A 21,507-nucleotide genomic window follows, 5' to 3' on the forward strand; every position below is an offset into this window, starting at 1 on the left:
AGAGTAAAGGGATGGGATTTTAAAAATAGGAGATGCCACATCACGAACTAATGGAACTAACGAGGGGGCATTAGTAATTATAGACAAAGTTAAAGGTTGGATTAGTAATTTTGCAAAATACAGGGGATACATTAGTAATAAAATCAAAGTACAGGGGGGCAATAATAATTATCCCATAATAATAATAAAAGATTTAAAAGTAAAATTTTCAGTGGGTCCCACTCATATTTGTGATGAAAGAAGCATCAAGAGAACACGTATTACTCCTCCATAGAGAGATGATCCAACTCAACTCACCACTTGCAATTCTCTATAATTCCTATCTAGGATTGTAACACGTGACAGTTTATTATCTGAGAGCCGAATTAGAATCCAATTATGAACTGAATCTAATCAATCATTAAAATTTCTCTCAATTTTATTTTATTTTTTCTTGAGATTTCATTTTAGGGGTTTATTTTTTATTTTATTTTTTTGGAAACTGAGGTTCATCTCGGCCAATTTGTGCGCACTTTGATTACATCCTCATGGGGAGACGTTGTCTGCAAGGATCAAACCCATGACCTCTCCACTAAGAAGTATGAATCTCTACCACTCTATCAATTATGCATTGGCACAATTTTAAGGGTTTATTAGGTTTAGTTCCTCATTGGGTTCTAATTTTAATCCTTGTATAATTAGTTACCACATGTCACAATCATAGATAGAAATTATAGAAAATTGTAGAAGGTGAGAATTGTAGAGGATTTAAACCCGACGTGACTCTCCCTATTAATATTTTGATAGTTTGTAGTGCTTAAAAAAAATACAACAAACAAAAAAAAACAAGAAGTTGGTAGTTGCATATCCCCTTTTTAATATATATATATATATATATATATATATATATATATATATATATATATATATTTGGTAAAACATTTTAATATTTTTTATTTAGAGTGCTGTTTCATTTTGTTTGTCCTTGGCTGTGGGATGCTATATCCTCTGACATGACTTAATCTTCTTATTAAAATAAATGCAACTTTTCTACCAAAAAAAAAAACAGTTTCATTTTGTTTAGATCACCAAGAAACTGTGTACTTACTACCGGAATTATTTTGTTTAATTGATTTTAGTCTAAATCTGTACATTGGAACTTTTAATTTTCCCTGATAAAGACTAAAGCGTTTTGAAGAAGAAGGGAGGTTTTACAAATTAAATAAATTACAGGAGACCGGAAAGTGAAATTGAAATACAACAGGAAAGACAAAAAATGGGCGCCGAGAGCAGGCTTTTGACCTTTTCAGACTTCAAGTTGAATTGCAGTAGTCAAAAGCAATTCTTGATCACTGAAACCATCGGATTCACATTTTGCCGACCCCGAAAATGTCTTAAAGAGCAATAAATATATATTTTTTTGTTGGGTAGCAGAGCAATAAATATATGTACATGACATGCGGTGTGAAGGCTTTGTTTTTTTCTGCAAACGTGTGTGAACGCTTGAGAGAATGCTTGGAAATCCCCTATGATGGTGGGTAATCAGTGATCTCACGTCCATTATTTAATTCTCTCTCTAAGTCTCTACTTTTATTTCATCTGGGTTTTCATGGATTACCTGTTTTATTGATTCCCAACCCCAGTCTTAGCTTCCTGGTTTTCTAGTCCAGAAACAGAGTTTGTATCATCACAGATGCTTTGTGCTCTACATGTTCGAGTTTCAGCTGTTTTGGTACGAATCCGTCACCTTTTACTTGATGGGTAAATGATAAGTTTCAGCCTTTCAGCTTCTTAGAAACTCAGGTGTGTAGTTGCTTTTTGTTGCTCTGTTCAAGTTTCAGCTATTTGGTTTAGAAACCATCTTAAATTTCTAGTTTCAGTTGAGTTCCCAGTAAGCTTCAGTCTGTATTAGAAGCAACAATGGAAGTAGTTACTAAGTTTCTCTGTTTGTTCGTGTCTGTTATTGCTTGTACTTGTATGTGTTATGTTTCTGCTTTGAGTTCTGATGGAGAGGCTCTGCTTTCTCTACTGATTAACATGTCAGTCCCTTCTTTGATCAAATCGAGTTGGAATTCATCTGACTCCACTCCCTGTTACTGGTACGGTATAGAATGTGATGATGCACACAATGTAATCTCGTTGAACTTGTCGAGTGTGGGAATTTCTGGTTCAATTGGACCTGAGATTGGCCGTCTTGGGTACCTAAAGACCATTGATTTCAGCCTCAACAACCTCTCAAGTTCACTACCGGCAGAGTTGGAGAGCTGTAGATATCTTGAATATTTGGAACTTTCATCGAATATGTTCACTGGAGAAATACCAGGAAGCTGGGAGGTGTTGAGGAATTTGTCTTATTTCTCCCTTTACGAGAATTCTCTGAGTGGAGAAATACCTGAATTCTTGTTCCAGTTTCCAAATTTAGCAACTGTTTACCTAAACAACAATGTCTTCAATGGTTCAATCCCATCGAATGTAGGAAATGCAACTGAGCTTGTGTCTTTGTTTTTGTACGGTAATCAGTTATCAGGAACTATACCTCCCTCTATTGGGAATTGCAGTAAACTGGAAGATCTTTATCTGAGTGAGAACAAATTGGTTGGCATTTTGCCTGAGAGCCTGAACAACCTAGAGAACCTTGTAAATTTGGATGTGAGTGAAAACAATTTAACTGGTAGGATTCCTTTGGGTTTGGGTCGCTGCAAGAGTTTAAGTAAGCTGGTTCTGTCTTACAACCAGTTTAGTGGAGAAATCCCTTCAAGTTTGGGCAATTGCAGTCGCTTGACGGCCTTTGCTGCTGTTAGGGATGGTTTGATCGGGCATATTCCATCTTCCCTTGGTTTATTAACTGAGCTTACAACTCTATACCTTTCTGAAAACAAACTATCAGGGAGAGTACCACCTGAGCTTGGGAATTGTAAATCCTTGGAAGAGTTAATCTTGAAGGAAAACCAGCTGCAAGGAGAAATTCCAAGTGAATTGGGGATGTTGAAAAGCTTAATGCAGCTTCAGTTGTACACAAACCGTTTGACAGGGGAGATTCCAACAAGCATTTGGACAATTCCAACCCTTGAGGTTTTGCATGTTTATAACAACATTTTGTCTGGGGAATTACCACTGCAGATGACTGAACTTCGAAACCTAAAAAACATTTCATTGTACAACAATATGTTTTCTGGTGTCATACCCTCAACCTTGGGGATAAACAGTAGCTTATTGGAGTTGGATTTCACTAACAATTTGTTCTCTGGTAATATCCCACCAAACATTTGCTTTGGGAAACAAATAGAAGTCTTGGTCATGGGTCTCAATCTACTGCATGGGAGCATACCTGCAGATATTGGAAGCTGTCCAACCTTAAGAAGGTTGATTCTTAAAGAAAACAATCTCACTGGATCTCTTCCACATTTCATAGAAAATCCAAACCTCGTATTCATGGATATCAGTGGAAATGGTATAACTGGGGAGATTCCTTCAAGCTTGGGGAATTGTTCAAATCTTTCATCAATTGATTTGTCTCAGAATAAGTTGACAGGACCTATACCACAGGACCTAGGAAATCTTGTGAATTTGGAGCGGCTGAACCTCTCCTATAACCATTTGCAAGGACCATTTCCTTCAGTTATCTCAAACTGTGCCAGACTGTATTATCTGAATGTCGGTTCGAACTTCTTGAATGGTTCAATGCCGGAGAGTATGAGGAACCTAACAGAATTAACAAATCTTATTTTGGGAGAAAATCAGTTTACTGGGGGGATTCCAGATTTCTTGTCAAATTTTGATAAGCTTGTAGAGCTGCAAATTGGAGGAAATCTGCTAGGAGGAAATATTCCACCATCAATTGGAGAACTACAGAGTCTCAGCATTGCTTTGAATCTCAGCAGTAATGGATTGATTGGGCAAATTCCGTCAGAGATGGGGAAGTTGATTGTGCTACAAAGATTGGATATTTCTTACAACAATCTGACAGGAAGCTTAGCCACACTTAATCAACTTCATTTAACTGAGGTGAATGTCTCATATAATCATTTCACTGGTCCAATACCAAATGCATTCATGGAGTTGCTAAGTTCTTCTCCATCTTCGTTCTCTGGGAATCCTGGCCTTTGTGTTAATTGTCATCCAAGTAGTGCTGAATTTTGCAGTCAAGGCATTTTAAGTCCATGTAATCAGCAACTCCAAGGTGATAGCAAGAAAGGCCTTAGTACACTAAAGATTGCAATGATATCCCTTGGATCATCTTTGTCCTGTGTTCTGGTGATTCTCTCATTGTTATATTTGCTTTACCGGTGCAAAAGAGAATCAGCAGACATTCATATCTCCACCTCTGGAGGTTCATCTCTGTTACTTAACAAGGTGATGGAGGCTACGGATAATTTGAATGAGAGATTCATAATCGGGGAAGGAGCTCATGGGACTGTTTACAAGGCATTGTTGGCTCAGGAGAAGATTTATGCTGTGAAAAAATTTACTTTTGCAGGGCAGAAAGGAGCACGTGCAACTATGATCAGAGAAATCGAGACAATTGGGAAAATCCGGCACCGGAATCTTGTGAAATTTGAAGAGTTCTGGTTTAGAGAGAAGTATGGATTGATCTTGTACAAGTACTTGGAGAACAGAAGTCTTCATGATGTATTACATGAGCTCAATCCAGCTCCAATCCTTGGGTGGGATGTTCGTTACAGAATTGCACTGGGAACAGCCCAAGGGTTGGCTTATCTCCATGATGACTGTAATCCTCCTATTGTGCACAGAGATATCAAACCAAGCAACATACTTTTGGACTCAGATATGGAGCCTCATATCTCTGATTTTGGCATTGCCAAGTTCATGGATAACTCTTCCACTTCTAATCTGTCAGCCACAGTTGCAGGCACCATTGGATATTTTGCACCAGGTATATTGGTCTATATTTCCATTTCCCATTATATTTTTTCTTTTGAACCATGTTCATTCTTATTTTGCCCTTGCTGAATTCTACTGGCAAATGTCTCCAAGGCTTTTTCTTATTACCTGCTGACATAAATATTCTTTGTTATGGATCAATAGAGATTACATATGCAATGGAAAAGGGAAAGGAAGCAGATGTGTACTGCTATGGGGTCGTCTTGCTTGAGTTAATAACCCGGAAAATGGCTGTGGATGCTTCATTACCAGAAGTCATAGACTTGGTGACTTGGGTACGCTCATCCTGGATCAGCACTAAATCCATTCATGGAATTGTAGATCCCAGACTTATGGAAGAACTCATGGATTCGACTGTCATGGATGAAGTAATTGATGTGCTTTTGGTGGGTTTGAAATGTACGGAGAAGCAGCCGAGTGACAGACCGCCAATTAAAGATGTGGTGAAACAGCTAATAGGTGTAAAAGCCCCTCGTGGTCGGGATTCATTCAAACACTCTAAACAACTCCAACTATCATCTAAGGAATAATTGATGGTAGTACGAATGTGAGGGAAGAGATACAACCATATAATATGTAGTGAGGTAAATGCTTGAAGCAAAGGCTCAATTCAGAGTAGGAAGAACAAACATTTTGTTTGAAGTCTGTCAGTAACTTGATTGTAGAAAGCATGTCCTGTATAGTCTGTAGAAGATATTATTTCCTAGTGGAGGGGAAAATCCAGGCAAGCTGAGATACCAAGTGGCTTATGTTAGTATGTTAATCATTACTTGTAACTTCCCTGGTTAGTCTATCTAGCATACTTTATTTCCTTTGAGTTAGACTAGTAAAATATGATCTCTTATTTCCACATGAACTGATTGTAGATGAATTTGCTAATTAGTTTTGTTGGCTGGAGGCCGATAGGCTGCTATCAGAAGCTTTTCTTCTTGCAGTTTCTTGCTTTCTTTCTCTCCTCCTAGTCCTCTCTTCTTTTTCTCATTGATATTCTCAGTTGCTATTGGGGGTTTTTATTTTCTTATTTTTTGTGTGTGAGATGTCCATTAACTGTTGATGGCTATTCATTAAGGTTGCGATTATCCACAAGGGTTGATTCTCCTCAAGATTAAGACTTCCACCCTTTTCTGGTACTCTCAAGTTTTCCTATTGTATGTAGCATTCAACCAGCAGTCTTCCACCCTTTTCTGGTGTTCTCATGGTTTGTTTGCTTCTTTTTTAATAATTAATAATTATCATCTTTCTTTTCAGATGGAAATCTCATATAATTTATCTTCTTACCACAACCTATCAACTTCCACCTAAATTTAGGGACATCATCTTCTATTGAAGAGGGAAAAGGAAATCAATTCATCCTTGCAACAGGGCATTCTCCTTGTACAATGTATTGGTTCTTTTATAGCTGAAAAACCATTTTTTTCTTCTTCTTGTTCTTTCTTTCTTTCTTTCTTCTTTCCTCAAAGATTAAGTGCCAATAGAAATAATTTTTGCCTTCTGAACTGCAGTTGAGATTGATGTGAAACATCCTAATCTACAGGGTTTTGCAGATCTTGACAAACTTGCTAAAACTACAGGAATTGTGTTTTTTCTAGACATTTCACTGAGAACCCAACCCAATCCAGCTTATGAGTCATCTCAGCTCAGCAAAAGGATCACCAATCCTAATCATGTGATCTAAGTATTCAGTGACAGTTTTGCTTTACAAGAGCCATAAGAGACAGTCATGTACAAGTCAATGCTTAGCCCATTCTCCGCTACATCTTCAACAGTGATGCCTTTACGAGGACCACTACTGAATTTTTGCCAGTATAGCTTTCTTGAGCATGGGACAAAGCCAGACACCAAGCATCAAGCAGCTTTTGCTTGGACGTGTAAAGCCTTCTGCAACTTTTGCAAAGCTGCCTCCTTTTCATTAGTTCAATTGAGTACCTAGCTTCAGTGGTTAATGTCTGAGATGCTATCCACCTCTACAGGAAAATTTAAGAAGGAATCTGTGTACACCACTGATGAAGGACTGGAAAATGGTTTTCCTCACAAGATCCAACATGAATAGAATATAAGAAACAAACGTCAATTTGAATTTTTCTGTCAAAGTGTAGGGCAGTAAGCCAGTAATCCAGTTGATTTTTATGATTTTGGCATATAGCAATTGGAAAGAGGATATTTAACATTTTTTAAAGAACTGAAGTTCATTCAGACCAGCTAACGCGGTTTTGCCCTCCTTGACTACATAGTCAGTTTGTGCATATGACATAAATATAAGGTAGGACTTTGCCTCAAGAAGATTCCAAGTCTTCATTCGCCAACAGAGCAAGCGCTCAAATTTTTTTTTTTTTTCCAGAAAAACCTACTGAGATTGAATATGATTGATCTGAGAAAGGAATAAACAGAAAATCTCAAATTGTTAGAAGATCCGAATCAATTGATCTGGGTTCACTCATGGTGATCTTATTATACTGGTTAAACAAAAACGGGACCATCTGATGGATTTGTAGATAGCACCATGAATCTTTTTGTGTGAATTGTAGTCTGGACTCAACTACTCTTAGCGCAAAACACCAAAAAGCAAGATGACGCGAGCCACGCATGGGGGTCCCCACTCCCCTCCCACCTTCGAAAAATAGTTGGGTCAAGTCGATAAGATTGGCAACCCATTGACAACCAAAAAACTACAAAGGTAGTTTTGGCTTCGCTGGCTATCTGTCATGGTATATTCAAGATACACTTGACTATGATGGTAGATCTACCACTCAAACTATAGCAAAAACAATCATTTGGAATTGTAAAATGCAATGCAAACCAGTATTAAACTCCCCCCACAAAACCAAAAAAAAAAGTGATCCATGCTTGCACCAGGAGTAAGTAGCTTCACTGACTTGTTTTCCGTTGACCACTTGGTTATCTTACCCAGATTCTCAGAGCAAGTCAAGACCCCATACCAATCAATTCAGTAACTGGGTTCTTGCCTGATCCATCAATGGGTGGTCCTCTGTTGATAATTCTTGCTAAAATCCAGCTGCTCATTGCTTTTTCTATTTCTTGACTCATTTTCAAATCCTGAACCTGGTATGTCTGTAATGAGTATTTTGCCTGATCGATCAATGGGTGGTCCTCTGTTGATAATTCTTGCCAAAATCCAGCTGCTCATTGCTATTTCTTTTTCTTAATGGACTCATTTTCAAAACCTGAACTTGGTATCTGTAATGAGTATTTTGCCTGATCCATCAATGGGTGGTCCTCTGTTGATAATTCTTGCTAAAATCCAGCTGCTCGTTGCTTTTTCTATTTCTTAATGGACTTATTTTCAAATCCTGAACCTGGTATCTGTAATGAGTATTCCCATTGTTCCCTCTATTGGTTCTTTAAGAATACGGAGATACAGGTTAATTTGATTGGGTCAGGAATACTTCGACTAGCAGCCAAAACCTTTCATGGAAGAAAAGAAGCAATCTTGCTTAATTACATACAAATGGATAGATTCTATATATACTTTTTCCTATTCATTTTTTCTATTGCTGGTGGACATCTCCATCCCAAGACCCCCTCCCTACAAGTGCATGTGATCCAAATATTATGAAGAGAAAAACAGAGCTTCTACTGGTGTATAAGGTACCTGAAACTGAATTCATATGGTGTTATTTTTAACAAATGCAGAGGAGATTCCCTTTTCCCTCTCTCAATGCACTTAACAGCATCCTTCCTGAGTTCATCAGTTAACTGCAGGCAGATCCAGTCCAGAAAAGATTCCAAATCTTTTGCAAAGTCTAGTAGATACCAGTCCAACAACTTGGGGATAACTAATTTTCTTTCTGTTGAGATACCAATTGCTGCTTGCAAATAGTCTTTCTTTGCTGCTTCTAGCTCATTTTCGACTTGAGATGCAGTGTATACTCTTACCTGCATTAATACAAGTACTTATCAAAGAGAGCCAGTGAAGATGTAGTTTAATCACGAGATCTCCTAGAGAAATTTTGACAAGAACAAAGCTGTGAATAACATTTATAACTTGAACAATGTATATTTTTAGAATGAACTTACAGCAGGAGAGGACCAGCTACCACAGGAGAGGGCAAATGTAACTAAAGGTTCAGACCATTCTAGTCCAAAGTTACTCCTGGCAGCCATCTCATCATTTTTTGCACCTTTAGTGTGGGATTGAAACACCTACCCCCACCCAGAAAAGAAAAAAAACAAAAACAAAAGAAAAACGCATTACTTTGAAGTTCCATACATCAGAAATTTCCATTTAAAAGCAACCCAACAGGTCATCTGCAATTAAAGAAAATATAATACCATGGAATGAATGAAACTTACATAATTTGAGTGGTACGGTAATCTCAAAATGAAATGTTCAATTGTCATTGCATTCAGAAAATGACCACCAACATTTATCTTCGCCTGAAAGACAACCAGAGTTTCATAGTTAGAGCAGTTCGAATGCTTTTAACAGGATCTCTGAAGGAAATATTTTTTAAGCACCTTACAGAAGCATGAGAAATACAGTAGTGGGAACCCCATAAGAAGAAGATGCGAAAACATTAGAAATCTCTCAAGTTGCTCATCCATCATACTACTATAACCAGGAATGCTTTTGCATCCTGTTGGACTGAGAAGTAAGGTTTACTTAATCACATGAAATGTTAATGGCTTGAAGAGTGATGATCTTCCAACTGAGTTGAATTTTGTGATTCGACTTGTCAAGAAAACAAGTGAGAGTCACGCGCAACCCATTCATGGACCATAGGTATAAAATATGGTACTTATAACAAATCGCATGATCCATGAGACTAGGCCTTTCAAATCAATGCTCATTCTTTTCTCTAACAGAGTAAGTAGTAATAACTGGGAATTATATTGCCAAAGCATTCATAATGTAGTGCATAAAATTATTTCCCAGTAATTTAAAGTTAAGTTTTTAGGCCATTAAAGTATAGAATTCAAATTAGAAATAGCTAAAAAAATTTTTGTAAAAGAGAACATGATATAGTCACTATGACAAAACAAGCAGTCAGAAACACAAAAGATTGTTTGACAGAACTTACGTTTTGCATCAGTGCAATGACCATATGGGGGCTCTCAGGTATCCCGTGCTCTAAGAAAGCCTGAAGCAGTACAGAAAAGTTATAATGTTATTTTTATTTCCAGTCATATATCAAAGGTAAGATAAGCCACAAAACAATATCACAACCAAAAGATCAAGAGAGAAAAAGTTTACAGGACGACATGATTTAACTCTACTTGATGAAATCATTAGACTCACAAAAAGAAATGTAACAAACTCTAAGAATTTACATTATTTTCCTATTTACATCACTATTTTCAAGGCCAAAGCGATGATCCACTCACATTCATCATGCAAGAATTGTAGATGTTGATCCAGAAAGCCAGCTTTTGTTGATGATTGAGACCCTGTAAATCTACAGAAGCAAGCTTCCCAAGGAGAAGCCTGAAAGTTAAGAAAAATGATAAGTAAATCAGTGCAGCAGTTAACAATGCTATACAGAATAGTGACAGGCGATCAGTTGAATTCTAAATTTGAAACTTACTTCAGTCTACGGAGCAGATAAAAAGAATCTGATTTTTGTCTTAGATCAATTGAACTGGCCTCAATAACGGCTAGATGCTTATATGGACCAATGTCTATCTTTCCAAATTCTAAACAAGCATTGTAAGGATCTTGGGACTCTGTTACTTCACAGCTTCCATGAGATGCTGGCGCCAATAAGGGAGGAAGTGCCTCTGATTCCACTACCCTTTTCTTCGCTGTGCTCATCCTCAGGAAAATGCTCAACAGGCAGTTTAGAATATCCTCTGAGATTTTATTTGGCACACTGCTTTCTGCTGATATTGATTCTTCTGGAATAGCCGAAGTGTTGTCTTCTGCTCTATCTTGGTCTCTCACATTGCATTCTGGCTGGACATTGGAAATCCATTTTCAAATTCAGTATCCCAGTTGACATCTAGGAATTATGATCTGAATTGTATACCTATTATTAACAAAAAGGAATTGCATACCTGCAACTTAGAAGGATCCATTTTCTTTTCTTCTGATATAGGCTTATCGAGAAGTCGCCTTGCAGGATTTCGGATTTTTAGAGATTTCTGATTTGGTGATTGTTTATTCTTCTTAGTAGAATTAGGACAGGATTGATTTTCCTTTCCCCGTTTGTCTTCTGGAGAAACCGAAGAGCCCTGAGGTTTCTTCTCTGGTTGTTTCACATTTGTGGGCCGATTGGAACAATTCCCAGCTTGATCAGAAACAGTTTCAGAAACCAATTGTGTCAATCCTGAAGAATTGCCAGGCAGAGAAGGCCTAGTAATGGATGTCATTGTATTGCTTTCAGCTTGAGGTGGACGCTTTCCTTGATCCTGTTTGGAATTTTTACATGGGTGGGTCTCGTACAAATCAGGTATACCTTCCAAGTTCTTTTTGGAAGATGAGATATAGACAGCTTCCTGATAGAGGCCTTGTCTGAAATTCACCACTTGTTCTTCAAGCCGCACTACTTCCTCTTCCAGGACTGCCACTTCTGCAAGAAGCTCCAGTGTCTGCAATGAGAAGACCAAATTTCATATTGAGATTTGCTGATTACAGTAATGAATTCTCAGAGAATTGATAAAATCAGAAGGCATATGCCTGTGAAAAATATTTGATTAACTCAGCATCCTTACCCTTCCATGTGGTGCTTTCCATTAATGGCAGTTATAATAACTATATATCAATAATGTCCATCTAAGTAATAGCTTATTTGCTTCAAACCAAAAAAGAATTTGATAAAAGTGAAAAAATACCCACTTGGGGAGGGAGATACGGAGGTAGACGAGGTAGAGCTCCTAAAGGTCTGGTGAAAGCTCTCTCCAAAGCTCTGTGCAAATTCTCTTCGTGTCTAAGTTTCTTCTTGAGTTTATCTACCTGAAATTAGAAGTAAAGAAAAATGTGATCAATAGTAGAAGGGGAGGAAACTATCAATTACATCTCAGCAAATAGAGGAAAATATTTACATCTTGAAGCAAAGCCATTTTTCTTTCTTTGCTTGAATTACGTCGATTTCGACTCGCTTTCTCGCAATCTACTAATTTGCTTCCCTGCTGCTCCATCTTATCCTTCTTCAAAAAGAAAAGGAAAGAAAAGAAAAGAAGAGAAGAGATTATTTGAAGTCGAATATCCAATCCAGAATTTTGAGTTCTTGAAACCGAATATGCAAGGCAATGTCACTGAAAGCTGAAAAAAGATCTGGAGCAAATCTTTACAAGACAATCAGGGAAGAGAACATATCTTGAAAAAGAAGTAATTTTTTAAAGCAATTTTAAGAACCCATATCAAATTCTAATCACAGAAGAAACCTTAGTCATGTTCTTTGAAATCTACCAAATTTCGGAGCTGCTCCTAAACAATAATGCCAATTTAGAATCAAAACCGACAAATCACCTCGATTTTCATCGGAAAAAACTCTCAATATCAAGAACCAATTGCCAACAGAAACTAAATGAATAATCAAGAACCCAATTCAGATATTCAAGAAAAGTGCCTACTTTGTCATGCTTCATTGGAGATTTCATGTTCTGCAACGTAGTCCGGACCCTCGTATTCATCTTTACTTTATCGGGAACCAAAGAACACTGCACCACCACCCCGGGAAGGAAGGAAGAAAGAAATATATTCAGGTAACACCAATACAAATTGCAGAAGAAACGAGAATGGGTAGAATTAAACAAAAGTTGCAGTTGGCATTAGCCGGAAGAAGATGAGATGAGACGAGACCTTGAGAAAATTTTCATTGTTTTTCAGAGCGGGAAACAAGAAAAGACTGATCTCTGAATTCCTCGAAGTGTGCAATTAAAAAATAAAGAAAACCCACTGAAGAAGACGACGAGATTTGGAGGTTAACTTCATCGAAGAAAGCGAAACAGAAGCAAACAGCTTCAGTGAAGCAGAGCTAAGCTCGAAGAGTCAGAACTCATAAATGGTAAATGGTAATGAGATGAAGACCTAAACCAACTAGATTCGATAAATTATAAGTGACAATCAAAAAGTGCATGAGAGACAGCAACCACAACCACAACACTATACACTGTGACAGATTCTCTCTTACTATTCTTCCTCTCCATAAACGGTTTTACACAGAGAGAGAGAGAGAGAGAGAGACGGAGACAGTGACAGTAGGACTGTCACAAAGAAATAAACAAAGGATGCGCTCCCAGTGCATGTTAGTGGAATGTGCCCCGCTCTCTCAATCATGAATTAACATGCGCGTCTCTTTTCTTTTTTTTTTCTTCGTTCTTTAAAATCCATGAGCTCCTCTACTTTGCCTCTCTTTTTACTTCACTTCTGATCTCTATGTTGGCAACTTGACCATAACACCCCTCCTGATTTCTTGAAATGTCGAAAATGCTTTCAGACAAAATAGTAAAAATAACTTTTGAAAAATGACAAAAATTCAAAAATACCCTCCATTTGAAATTTGGCAGTTTCGTACGTTGGTTGGTGAATCTTCACGTATGTGAGCATCAAGAATGTGAAACATTAAAATAAAATCTACTATGTGGGATCCACCCCTATAATAAATCCAAGATTTATTGCATTTACTTCCCATGTTGAGTATACATGAATTCAGAGATTTCAAATTTCTAGATACATGAATGCAAGAATTATACTTGTTTCGTTGTGAAAATTCTTGGATTCATGAAATCTAGAGATTCATCTTTTTACATTAAAAATATGATTATGTAGATTTATAGGTATGGATTTTACCCCTACCATAAAAGTGCTAAATATTTATGCATTCACAAAAATCACGTTGACCAAAGAGTAAATCCATAAGTTTCATTCCACAAATTCAGGTTAACAGAACAATTAATTTTATGAATTATAACTCCATAGATTTGAAATCTTTAAATATTTGAAATATCCAGACTCACATAATCAAACAGACCCTAAAAGAGTTGGGATCCTGATAGGGGTTCAACTTTAGTGCTGCACATTTAATGCGCAACACTGTGATGCCAACGGTCTAAATCAAAATCTCGATCGTTGGCAGCAGGTGCTGCGCATTTAACGTGCAGCATTCAAGTCTGTCCCTCTCGACAGACAGAGGTCTATGCTCCGTTCATATCTCTCCACCACACATTAAAAGGGGACCCATCTCTAAATTCAACAAATCATAAATGGACTCTTCTCCTAATGTGTAGTAAAAAAATATGAAAAAAATACAGACTTCTACCCTATCCAATAGAGAATCTAAACTTGCTTTAAATTGTGACTATTACAAAACTAAACCCAAGACAATTTTTTGTTGTAATGGTATATATATATACTATGAGAAAATGACTAATATAACCTAATACAGTATTGATGATGGATGAGAGGATAACATGATTTTAGAGAATTATTTGCATTAACCGAAAAAAAATATTTAATTAAGAAAATAATTAAAGAAAGAAAACCGTGAGCTGTTTCACTTGTGGCATATCTCAAAAGCTGCACAAATCACATGGCCACATGGGCTACTAACTTCGTATTTAGGGGATAATTATAGTATAAGAAGGAAATAATTAAGGATAATTTTCTTTTATTAAAGGAAATGATTATAAGTATTATCAGAGGATAATTTGGTAATTATGTAAAAGGTGTTGGGGTACTTAGTACTTACCACTTACACAGTGTTGATAAACAGGAAATCACGTGGAAAAGCGTTACTCATGAGCGTATGTCGGGTTATGGAAGGAAAAGAATCTCGTGGTTTAAATTAATTGTTAATTTAAAAATATTTATTAATATTAGGAAAAAAAATCTTTTTAAAATAAATACATGAATTTTAACAATTTTATTAAGTTTTAATTTTTTAATTTATTATTTATTTTTTTTGTTAAGCTTACTAACACCTGAGATTACATTCTCGAGAGAGCTTTGTCGTTCATAAGGGTTGAATCCATGTCCTCTTCACTAAAAAATATGGATTTTACCACTCTACCAACCCTGCATGACTCCTCTATTGAGAAGATTTAATTGAATTTCTACTACTTATTAAGGGATCTCCAAATATTAGTCCAAATCCATTGAATCAATCAAAATCACTTGTCAAATTTGAATCTAAAAAACCCTCATTGATTGAATTAAAATTAAACCTTTTCTTTTATGGTCAAAATGTCAAATACCAATCTAAAACCGCTTCAATCTAATTTAAATCATAGTTTTGATTTATCAATTTGGTTTTTCTTGGCCCTCTAGGTTTGATTTTGACTTAAGCCACTAGGGTTAGAACTGCCTCACAACGTTCTAAACCCAGCTCACGTACAACTACGAAAGACAAATAGTCCACAAAGAATCGAGATCAAGAGTGTTAGATTTTTCCGTCGATGTGAACTCTGGAAAATCAATCTGTTGTCACTAAAGTAACTTCTATTCGTCAAGCGACGACCCTAAGGTCCAATCATACCCATTGATACCCTTAAGTCATTCTAAGTTTTAAGATATGTTGCAAAGAACATTGAATCCAAATTGCCCTGATAACAAGATCACAAGTTTGAGTCAATAAAGTCAAAGATAAATTTGATCAGATGATTTAATATGAGTTGATTCTGAGTGGACCTGCAAATTTAAATAAGTGGCAATTCAGAATGATGAGTTGGAAGAGTATTGTGATTTAATTCAAAAACCTAACATTCCAACCATTCCTTCATATAAGAAGAAAGCATCAGAGGAAGGATTTTAAGTGTTTTTATTTCCTAAATTGTGAAAGTTGACTTTAATGAGAGAGATACTTCACATAGTATAACAAAAACTAGAAAAAGGGTATGCAGGAGTAGGGAATGGGAGAGATCAAAGATGTTTTAGTAATAAAATGAAGAACACATCCCCATCACCCACATGCATTAGTTGCAGAGAATTAAAAAGACTTTATTTTTGCTGACACCAAATAACCCAATCAGCTACTCCCTCAGATCTTCTTTACCAAAGAAAAATGGAAACTCATCTGTTTTTGTGAAAGAAATAGGAACTAATCAATATTCTTAAATGAAAGAAAAGCCTTGTTCATACTAGATATCAATGCAAGCTCTGACATTCTTGCTTTTCCTCCTTGAAGAAATCAAAAACAAAAGTTGGACAAGGGGGAGAAGGGTAAAATTGTAAATGCACAAGACAAGTTGGGCCCACTTATCCTCTTTAATTTTTTACCCCTTTTATGATTTGTTCTGCTCTCTTTTTTAACTTTCTCATATCAAATTTATGTAGAGAGACAAAGGAGAGGGAGCTATCATGATTGATGATGAAGAGATGGTAAATGGATGACATGTGTTGGGTCATATGCTACATCTCTTTCTACCTTAATCTTGATTAAGAAAATGGATTTACTAGGGAAATTATTAGTTAATTTAGCAATTTAGAGAGGAATTAAGAAGGGTTTAGTTTGTTTAAGTGCTTAATTATGTGGATGTGCATGCATAAGGTTGATGGTTTCTTAAGCTAATGACAAGAAAGTGAATGGTTTGGTTTCATCATTGGATTCCACATTGAACTTTGGTTTTGTCTCCGTGCACGGAAAGTTATTTACTTGAAAAGCATTTTCTTATTATCACCTTTTTAAGTACTGTTTGGTTCTAATCTCTTTCTTAAAATTTTATTAATAATTTATGTGTTCATGATCTACTTTTCAAGGAAAAATAAGACATAGTTGGTGGGATTTGGGAGGGAAGGGAATTAATGTAAGAAATTTTTTTTTTTTTGGGTAGAAGAATTAATATATGATTGAAAACAAGAAAACTAGAGAAACTAAGATGGGTTTCATCATGAAAGTGGAGCTTAAATAAACTTCATTTATTACTATTTGATCTCTATGTAGCTTCTTCATATTATAATATAAGTATTTAATTTTTAATTTTTTTAATATTTGTATACGGATTGAGTCTTCTTTAAGTTATCATTGGAGAATACCTAGATTGTAGATCTTGGATGCGAGCAAGAAGGTATTATATAGAACCTAAGATGATAAAATTCGGGGTAATTACACGAATCTCCTCTTGCAGTAAGTCAAATGACATTTAAATACCATTGAGAACGGAAAAGAAATATATAATTAATATAAACTTATGAAAATAGTGAAATTATACCTTAATCCAAGAAGGAAAGTATAGATTTCCTAATATGAGATGTTGGTTACTATTAAACTGATCATATTTATGGGGCACGACCTAGGATGAAACGTCTCAACTTGACCAAAACCAAGTCAGGGTTGAGCCCTGGGACGCTAAGACTTGCAACCCATAAGGGTAGGGGTGTAAAATGATCTATGCCTTCCATACATCATGGATTCCATATCTTTATGACAATGATAATTTGTTCTCACCTATATCTATGTGGGTCTCTAATCTAAACTTCAGCTACTTCAACCCTAGGAAGCTTCAAATAAGACATAGGATGAAAAGATCAAAATGAACCACTCCAACCACCAAGCTAGTACATATATATTTGTGCTAAGAATTTTATAAAAAAGTGTATTTCTAAGAGAGCAAGTGAATGAGATCCACACCACTTGTGCCAAACCATGGGGTCAATATAACATGTGAAGTAGCCACCAATAAACATGTTTTGGATTTTAGGGTTTACAAAAAAATGATGGACCACTAATCTGGTTGGGGTTTTCTGTTTTTTAGTCTCACATTGCTTCAAAAATCCAAATGCAATTTCATCAAAATGGTTGATTCCAATAAGGATGGCTCACCAAACTGAGACCCTAACCTTGATTCTATTTAACATAAATCTAATTCAAGTTTTTTGGATTCAATCAAGAAGAAACCCATGTTCCATTTTTTTTATCCTCCAAAACTTTGGAAGTTAGTTAGTTTTATCATAACATTGTATGATTTCTTAAAAGATGAACAAGATTAATTTGTCCTTATTATCATGGTTAGAAGCTCTGACCATAGATTAGATTTTACTAAAATGATAATTAGAAGTAACATACAAGACAAGGAGACACTATAGGAAAGAATAGTCTCCTTGATGCTTCCAAACTAGTAGGTTTACAGATAGTTGGTTCATCGAATCATCTTAGTTTCTGTCATTTTCTCTGCCAAAAATGGGTTAACAAATCATAAATCTTTTACATGTTTAAAGCAGAAATATTGAACAATATACTCTTTGGTGTAACTTATTTTTACTTACTAATTTATGAGATGATAGAAGACACTCATTTCCTCCTCCCTATATATTCTCTCTCTTCCCACTCTAAAAAAATGCAGTTTTCTATTCCTTAAACATTATTTTAAGCATTAGAGTGGACGTGGAGCTACATGCTTCCCTCATCTCTTACAGTGTTTCATGCATTAGAATTTTGAAGTCCTGTTAGAATAGTAAACCCAACACAAAAATGTAAGTTTGGATTCATTTTATGTCTAAAACCATGAAGGGATGACAGAAGATCAGAAAAGATTTATGAGGGCATTGCTTGGTTGTTCTGCATGGGACAAATCTGCCAGCCTTAAACCCCTTGAGTCCAACTCAAGAAAATGTTCCCCAGAAAACTTAAAAGAAAAGCAATAAAGTCTGAATAATACAAGATAAGAGGATTCTCTCTTATCTTATCTTACTTAATGGAAAAGTAAACGTTTTCTGAAACTGTTAATCAGATTATCCAATCTAAACCTCGAAGCTTTAAACCCTGTTGTCTTCTAATTCAAGAGTTCATACTAGTTGTGAGTAGTTTTTGCTCTATAATTTTGCTTAAAACACTGGTCCAAGATTGCTGTCTGGGTTTTCCAACTCTTATTTGATCAACAATTCATTGGACTAGTGTCGGTTGACAACCCTATATATTAAGAGAGCAGTTAAATAAGGCCATACCAACTCATCACCAGAAAGGGAAGAAAAAGAAAAATGTGAAAAGGGTTTTTGAACTAATGATATGGAGTGCATGTACTGACCCTATAGAGAGCTAAGAGATGGACAAAGGAAATGAACTTTGTCTGCCTGTGTTCATAGTCTTCGATTTGGCTGTATAGCTGTGATCATCTTTGCTGGGCTACAGTCACTGGACCACACTACTGGTTGCAACAGTTAATGTAAAACCATGGATAAATTAGGGGAAATAGGGAGCACCTGCCTCTGCACAAGGAAGACATTATACAATGTTTAGCTTAATGTGTTGGATGTTGGACCACTAACACTATTACCTTTTGAGAGAGAGAGAGAGAGATGATTAGAAAGTTTATAAAGGAAAGAATTAATCCTTCAACAGCTTTGAAAACCATGGAGTTCCTAGCTGGTTCACTGTATACTAGTACCATGGTCCTACAACCAGTTAGTACTGATGAAATCTCAAAATACACATTTTTCTTTTGGGAAAGTTTTCATCTTTCATGTATGGTGATTTGACTCTTTGATTGAACTCCCATCTTCATTGTTGAAGGTCCAAGATACTCTCTCTCAATCCAAGCAAGGAATTACATCCCAAGAAAAAATTGCTGAGATAAGGTTGTGTAGGCAAACTGCTCCACTGGACTCCACTTGTCCCGAACCAAGTTTGCCATTTCTTTGCTACATTTGGGAAGTAATGATGACCTTTTTGGGTCATCATCAAACCAGTCACAAGGATTGGGCGGGGTCTTACTTGGGTCCTACGCAAGACCATCAAGCCATACATTATGGGCCGTCAGATCAAAATTTCGATCTCGAGCATTGAAATTCAACGGTCAAGATTCAATTTTGACCGAGATTTCGGGTCTGACGGTCTGAAATCTTGGCTTGACGATTAAATGCGCATGACCCAAGCAACTTCGGATCGGATTGGGCGACATAGAGGCCCAGTTTTTTTTTTTTTTTTTTGGTTGGGTGTGTGTTGGGGGAGGGGGCATTGTGGAGGGATGGTGGTTCGAAACCAAGACCTCCATGGACCTTACTTCTAAATAGAAGATTACCACCACTGTCCCAGAAATACATCCACATGATGACCTTAGATTTGTCGTTGACTTCCATTAAATGAAATTCTTAACAAGTACCCCCCTCCCCAAAATTGCTTCTGTCATGCACATGACGGTCAAGTGAAATTTCGTTCAAGATTTTGATCTGACGGCCAGAGATGTACTGCATGACAGTAGACTTAAGCAAGGTCCCCCCCCCTTCTATTTAATTTTGTAGAGTCATGATGAAATATAGCCTTATCATACTTTGTAGCAAGAATGTACCCGATTTGAAACAGTGACCAGCAAGTGACAATGAAGCAACCTTAGTTGAACTTGAAGCCATTAGAGATGGCATCATTTTGGGCTCCTCTTTAGGAGCGGTTGATTTGCATATTATTCAGACTGTTTACCTGTTGTTAGTGCCTAAGGTCTCCAATCATCTTTAAATTGGATGTGTCTCAGTTTAGTTGTAGATATTTTGAAGCGCTGCTCTTTCTTTCCTAGGGTTTCTTTTAATTATATTCCTAGAACTGGCAATGGCTTTGCTGATTTCCTTGCCAAGGGTGCTTGCAGGTTATCTCTAGATAGATCCTGATGGGGTATACCACCTTTGTTTATTGTGGATTCCTCTCGTTTGTATCGGTCCTATGACCTAAACTCTTTTGTTTAATATTATTGCTGCTTTTTTGTTTTGGCCAAAAAAAAAAAAAAAAGCAACCTTACTATTTCATTGAAACCCATTCTCCAAGCTATTCTAGTCTTTAGGCCCTCACTATTTTCTTCAATACTGTTACCAATAATGAAACAGAGATGTATAGGGAAGGTAATCCTGCATTCCTGTAGGGTTTACTAGAACCACATGCATAGTGTAATGTGAGTAAAAGACAAGTTGGCACCATTATTGCTTGCCCCAGCAAATAACATTGAAGGGAAAGTAAATGTAAATGATTCTTCAATTTTTCATTTTTTTTTTTTAAATTGTTTACTGTAAGTTCTACTCAGCCCCAAAAAACAATAAAGAAACATAGCTTTACTATATCAACTGATGAGGCCATGAGGGAGAATACAAATGCTGCTTAAACTTGAAGCAATGGATGGTCCGGCTAGGCTTTTTTCCAAGTATATCTTGAAGGTCATAATAGAAGTTAGAGTGAAAATGCTACTTGGGACCCATGTCCATGAGTGAGTCCACTAGGCCCAATAGATACCCATTATTCCATGGAAGAAGCACAAGAGTGAATGACATTCAATGACTCAATTATTCTTTACTCTCATCCACAACCTTCAACAGTTATAGTTGTCTTTGGAATGCATTACTGGAACAGATTCTGTGTCTACAACACAATCTGAAAGTTGGTCCTTCTCTGTTTTCTAACTTTGCATTCTATACTTGGAACAAATTCCCAGAATACATACCAAACATAGCTTATAATCTATTCCAACCAAATCTCAGACAATACTGAACCTTATCACTAATTGGCCTTAAACCCATCTCCCATCCACAACTTGGATTCATATAACAATCACAAAAAGTTGTTCGTCTTATATGTCATGCTTCCCATCTGATTCTCCATTCACACAGCAGAGATTGGGGAACTTTGGTTTTTAAGAAAAAGAAGTTAGTTGTCCTCTATCTCTGTGGATAGGACCCCAGAGAAACAGATAGAACCATATATTATTTGTAGTGATCTCCACCTGAAACCCATAGTGCTTAGGAGATGAATAGATTTT

At 36.5% G+C, this 21,507-nt stretch overlaps 2 protein-coding genes across 3 annotated transcripts; one reads left to right on the top strand and one right to left on the bottom strand.

Annotated features, from left to right (window-relative positions):
* The first annotated feature begins 1,145 nt into the window (after positions 1-1,145).
* Positions 1,146-5,784, top strand: PEPR1 (PEP1 receptor 1). Its single transcript, XM_089156935.1, has 2 exons — positions 1,146-4,873; positions 5,026-5,784. The coding sequence occupies exons 1-2, from the start codon at positions 1,900-1,902 to the stop codon at positions 5,409-5,411; spliced, it is 3,360 nt and encodes a 1,119-aa protein (XP_089013061.1). The 5' UTR covers positions 1,146-1,899; the 3' UTR covers positions 5,412-5,784.
* Positions 5,785-7,143: 1,359 nt separating this feature from the next.
* Positions 7,144-13,019, bottom strand: LOC149014957 (uncharacterized). 2 transcript variants are annotated; one of them, XM_089156097.1, is made up of 11 exons: positions 12,641-13,019; positions 12,412-12,498; positions 11,881-11,985; positions 11,675-11,791; positions 10,894-11,427; positions 10,425-10,792; positions 10,225-10,324; positions 9,921-9,980; positions 9,193-9,276; positions 8,917-9,042; positions 7,144-8,775 (listed from the first exon to the last, which is right to left on the bottom strand). In XM_089156097.1, exons 2-11 carry the CDS (start codon positions 12,469-12,471, stop codon positions 8,473-8,475), a joined length of 1,857 nt encoding a protein of 618 aa, XP_089012223.1. In that variant the 5' UTR covers positions 12,472-12,498; positions 12,641-13,019; the 3' UTR covers positions 7,144-8,472. The 2 variants fall into 2 exon arrangements, with proteins under 2 accessions (XP_089012223.1, XP_089012224.1); XM_089156098.1 differs by having other exon boundaries at positions 12,412-13,019.
* Positions 13,020-21,507: the final 8,488 nt, after the last annotated feature.

This window comes from Hakea prostrata, chromosome 5 (genome assembly GCF_041222555.1).
Source record: "Hakea prostrata isolate BN-2017 chromosome 5, UWA_Hpros_2, whole genome shotgun sequence".
In the NCBI taxonomy this organism is placed as follows: Eukaryota; Viridiplantae; Streptophyta; class Magnoliopsida; order Proteales; family Proteaceae; genus Hakea; species Hakea prostrata.

Coding starts and splice junctions, on each gene's coding strand:
- PEPR1 (XM_089156935.1), top strand. CDS start 1,900: ATGGAAGTAGTTACTAAGTTTCTCTGTTTGTTCGTGTCTGTTATTGCT. Junction 4,874..5,025: donor CATTGGATATTTTGCACCAG/GTATATTGGTCT, acceptor ATGGATCAATAG/AGATTACATATGCAATGGAA.
- LOC149014957 (XM_089156097.1), bottom strand. CDS start 12,471: ATGAATACGAGGGTCCGGACTACGTTGCAGAACATGAAATCTCCAATG. Junction 10,325..10,424: donor TATCTGCTCCGTAGACTGAA/GTAAGTTTCAAA, acceptor CTTAACTTTCAG/GCTTCTCCTTGGGAAGCTTG. Junction 9,277..9,920: donor TCATTGCACTGATGCAAAAC/GTAAGTTCTGTC, acceptor GTTGTCTTTCAG/GCGAAGATAAATGTTGGTGG.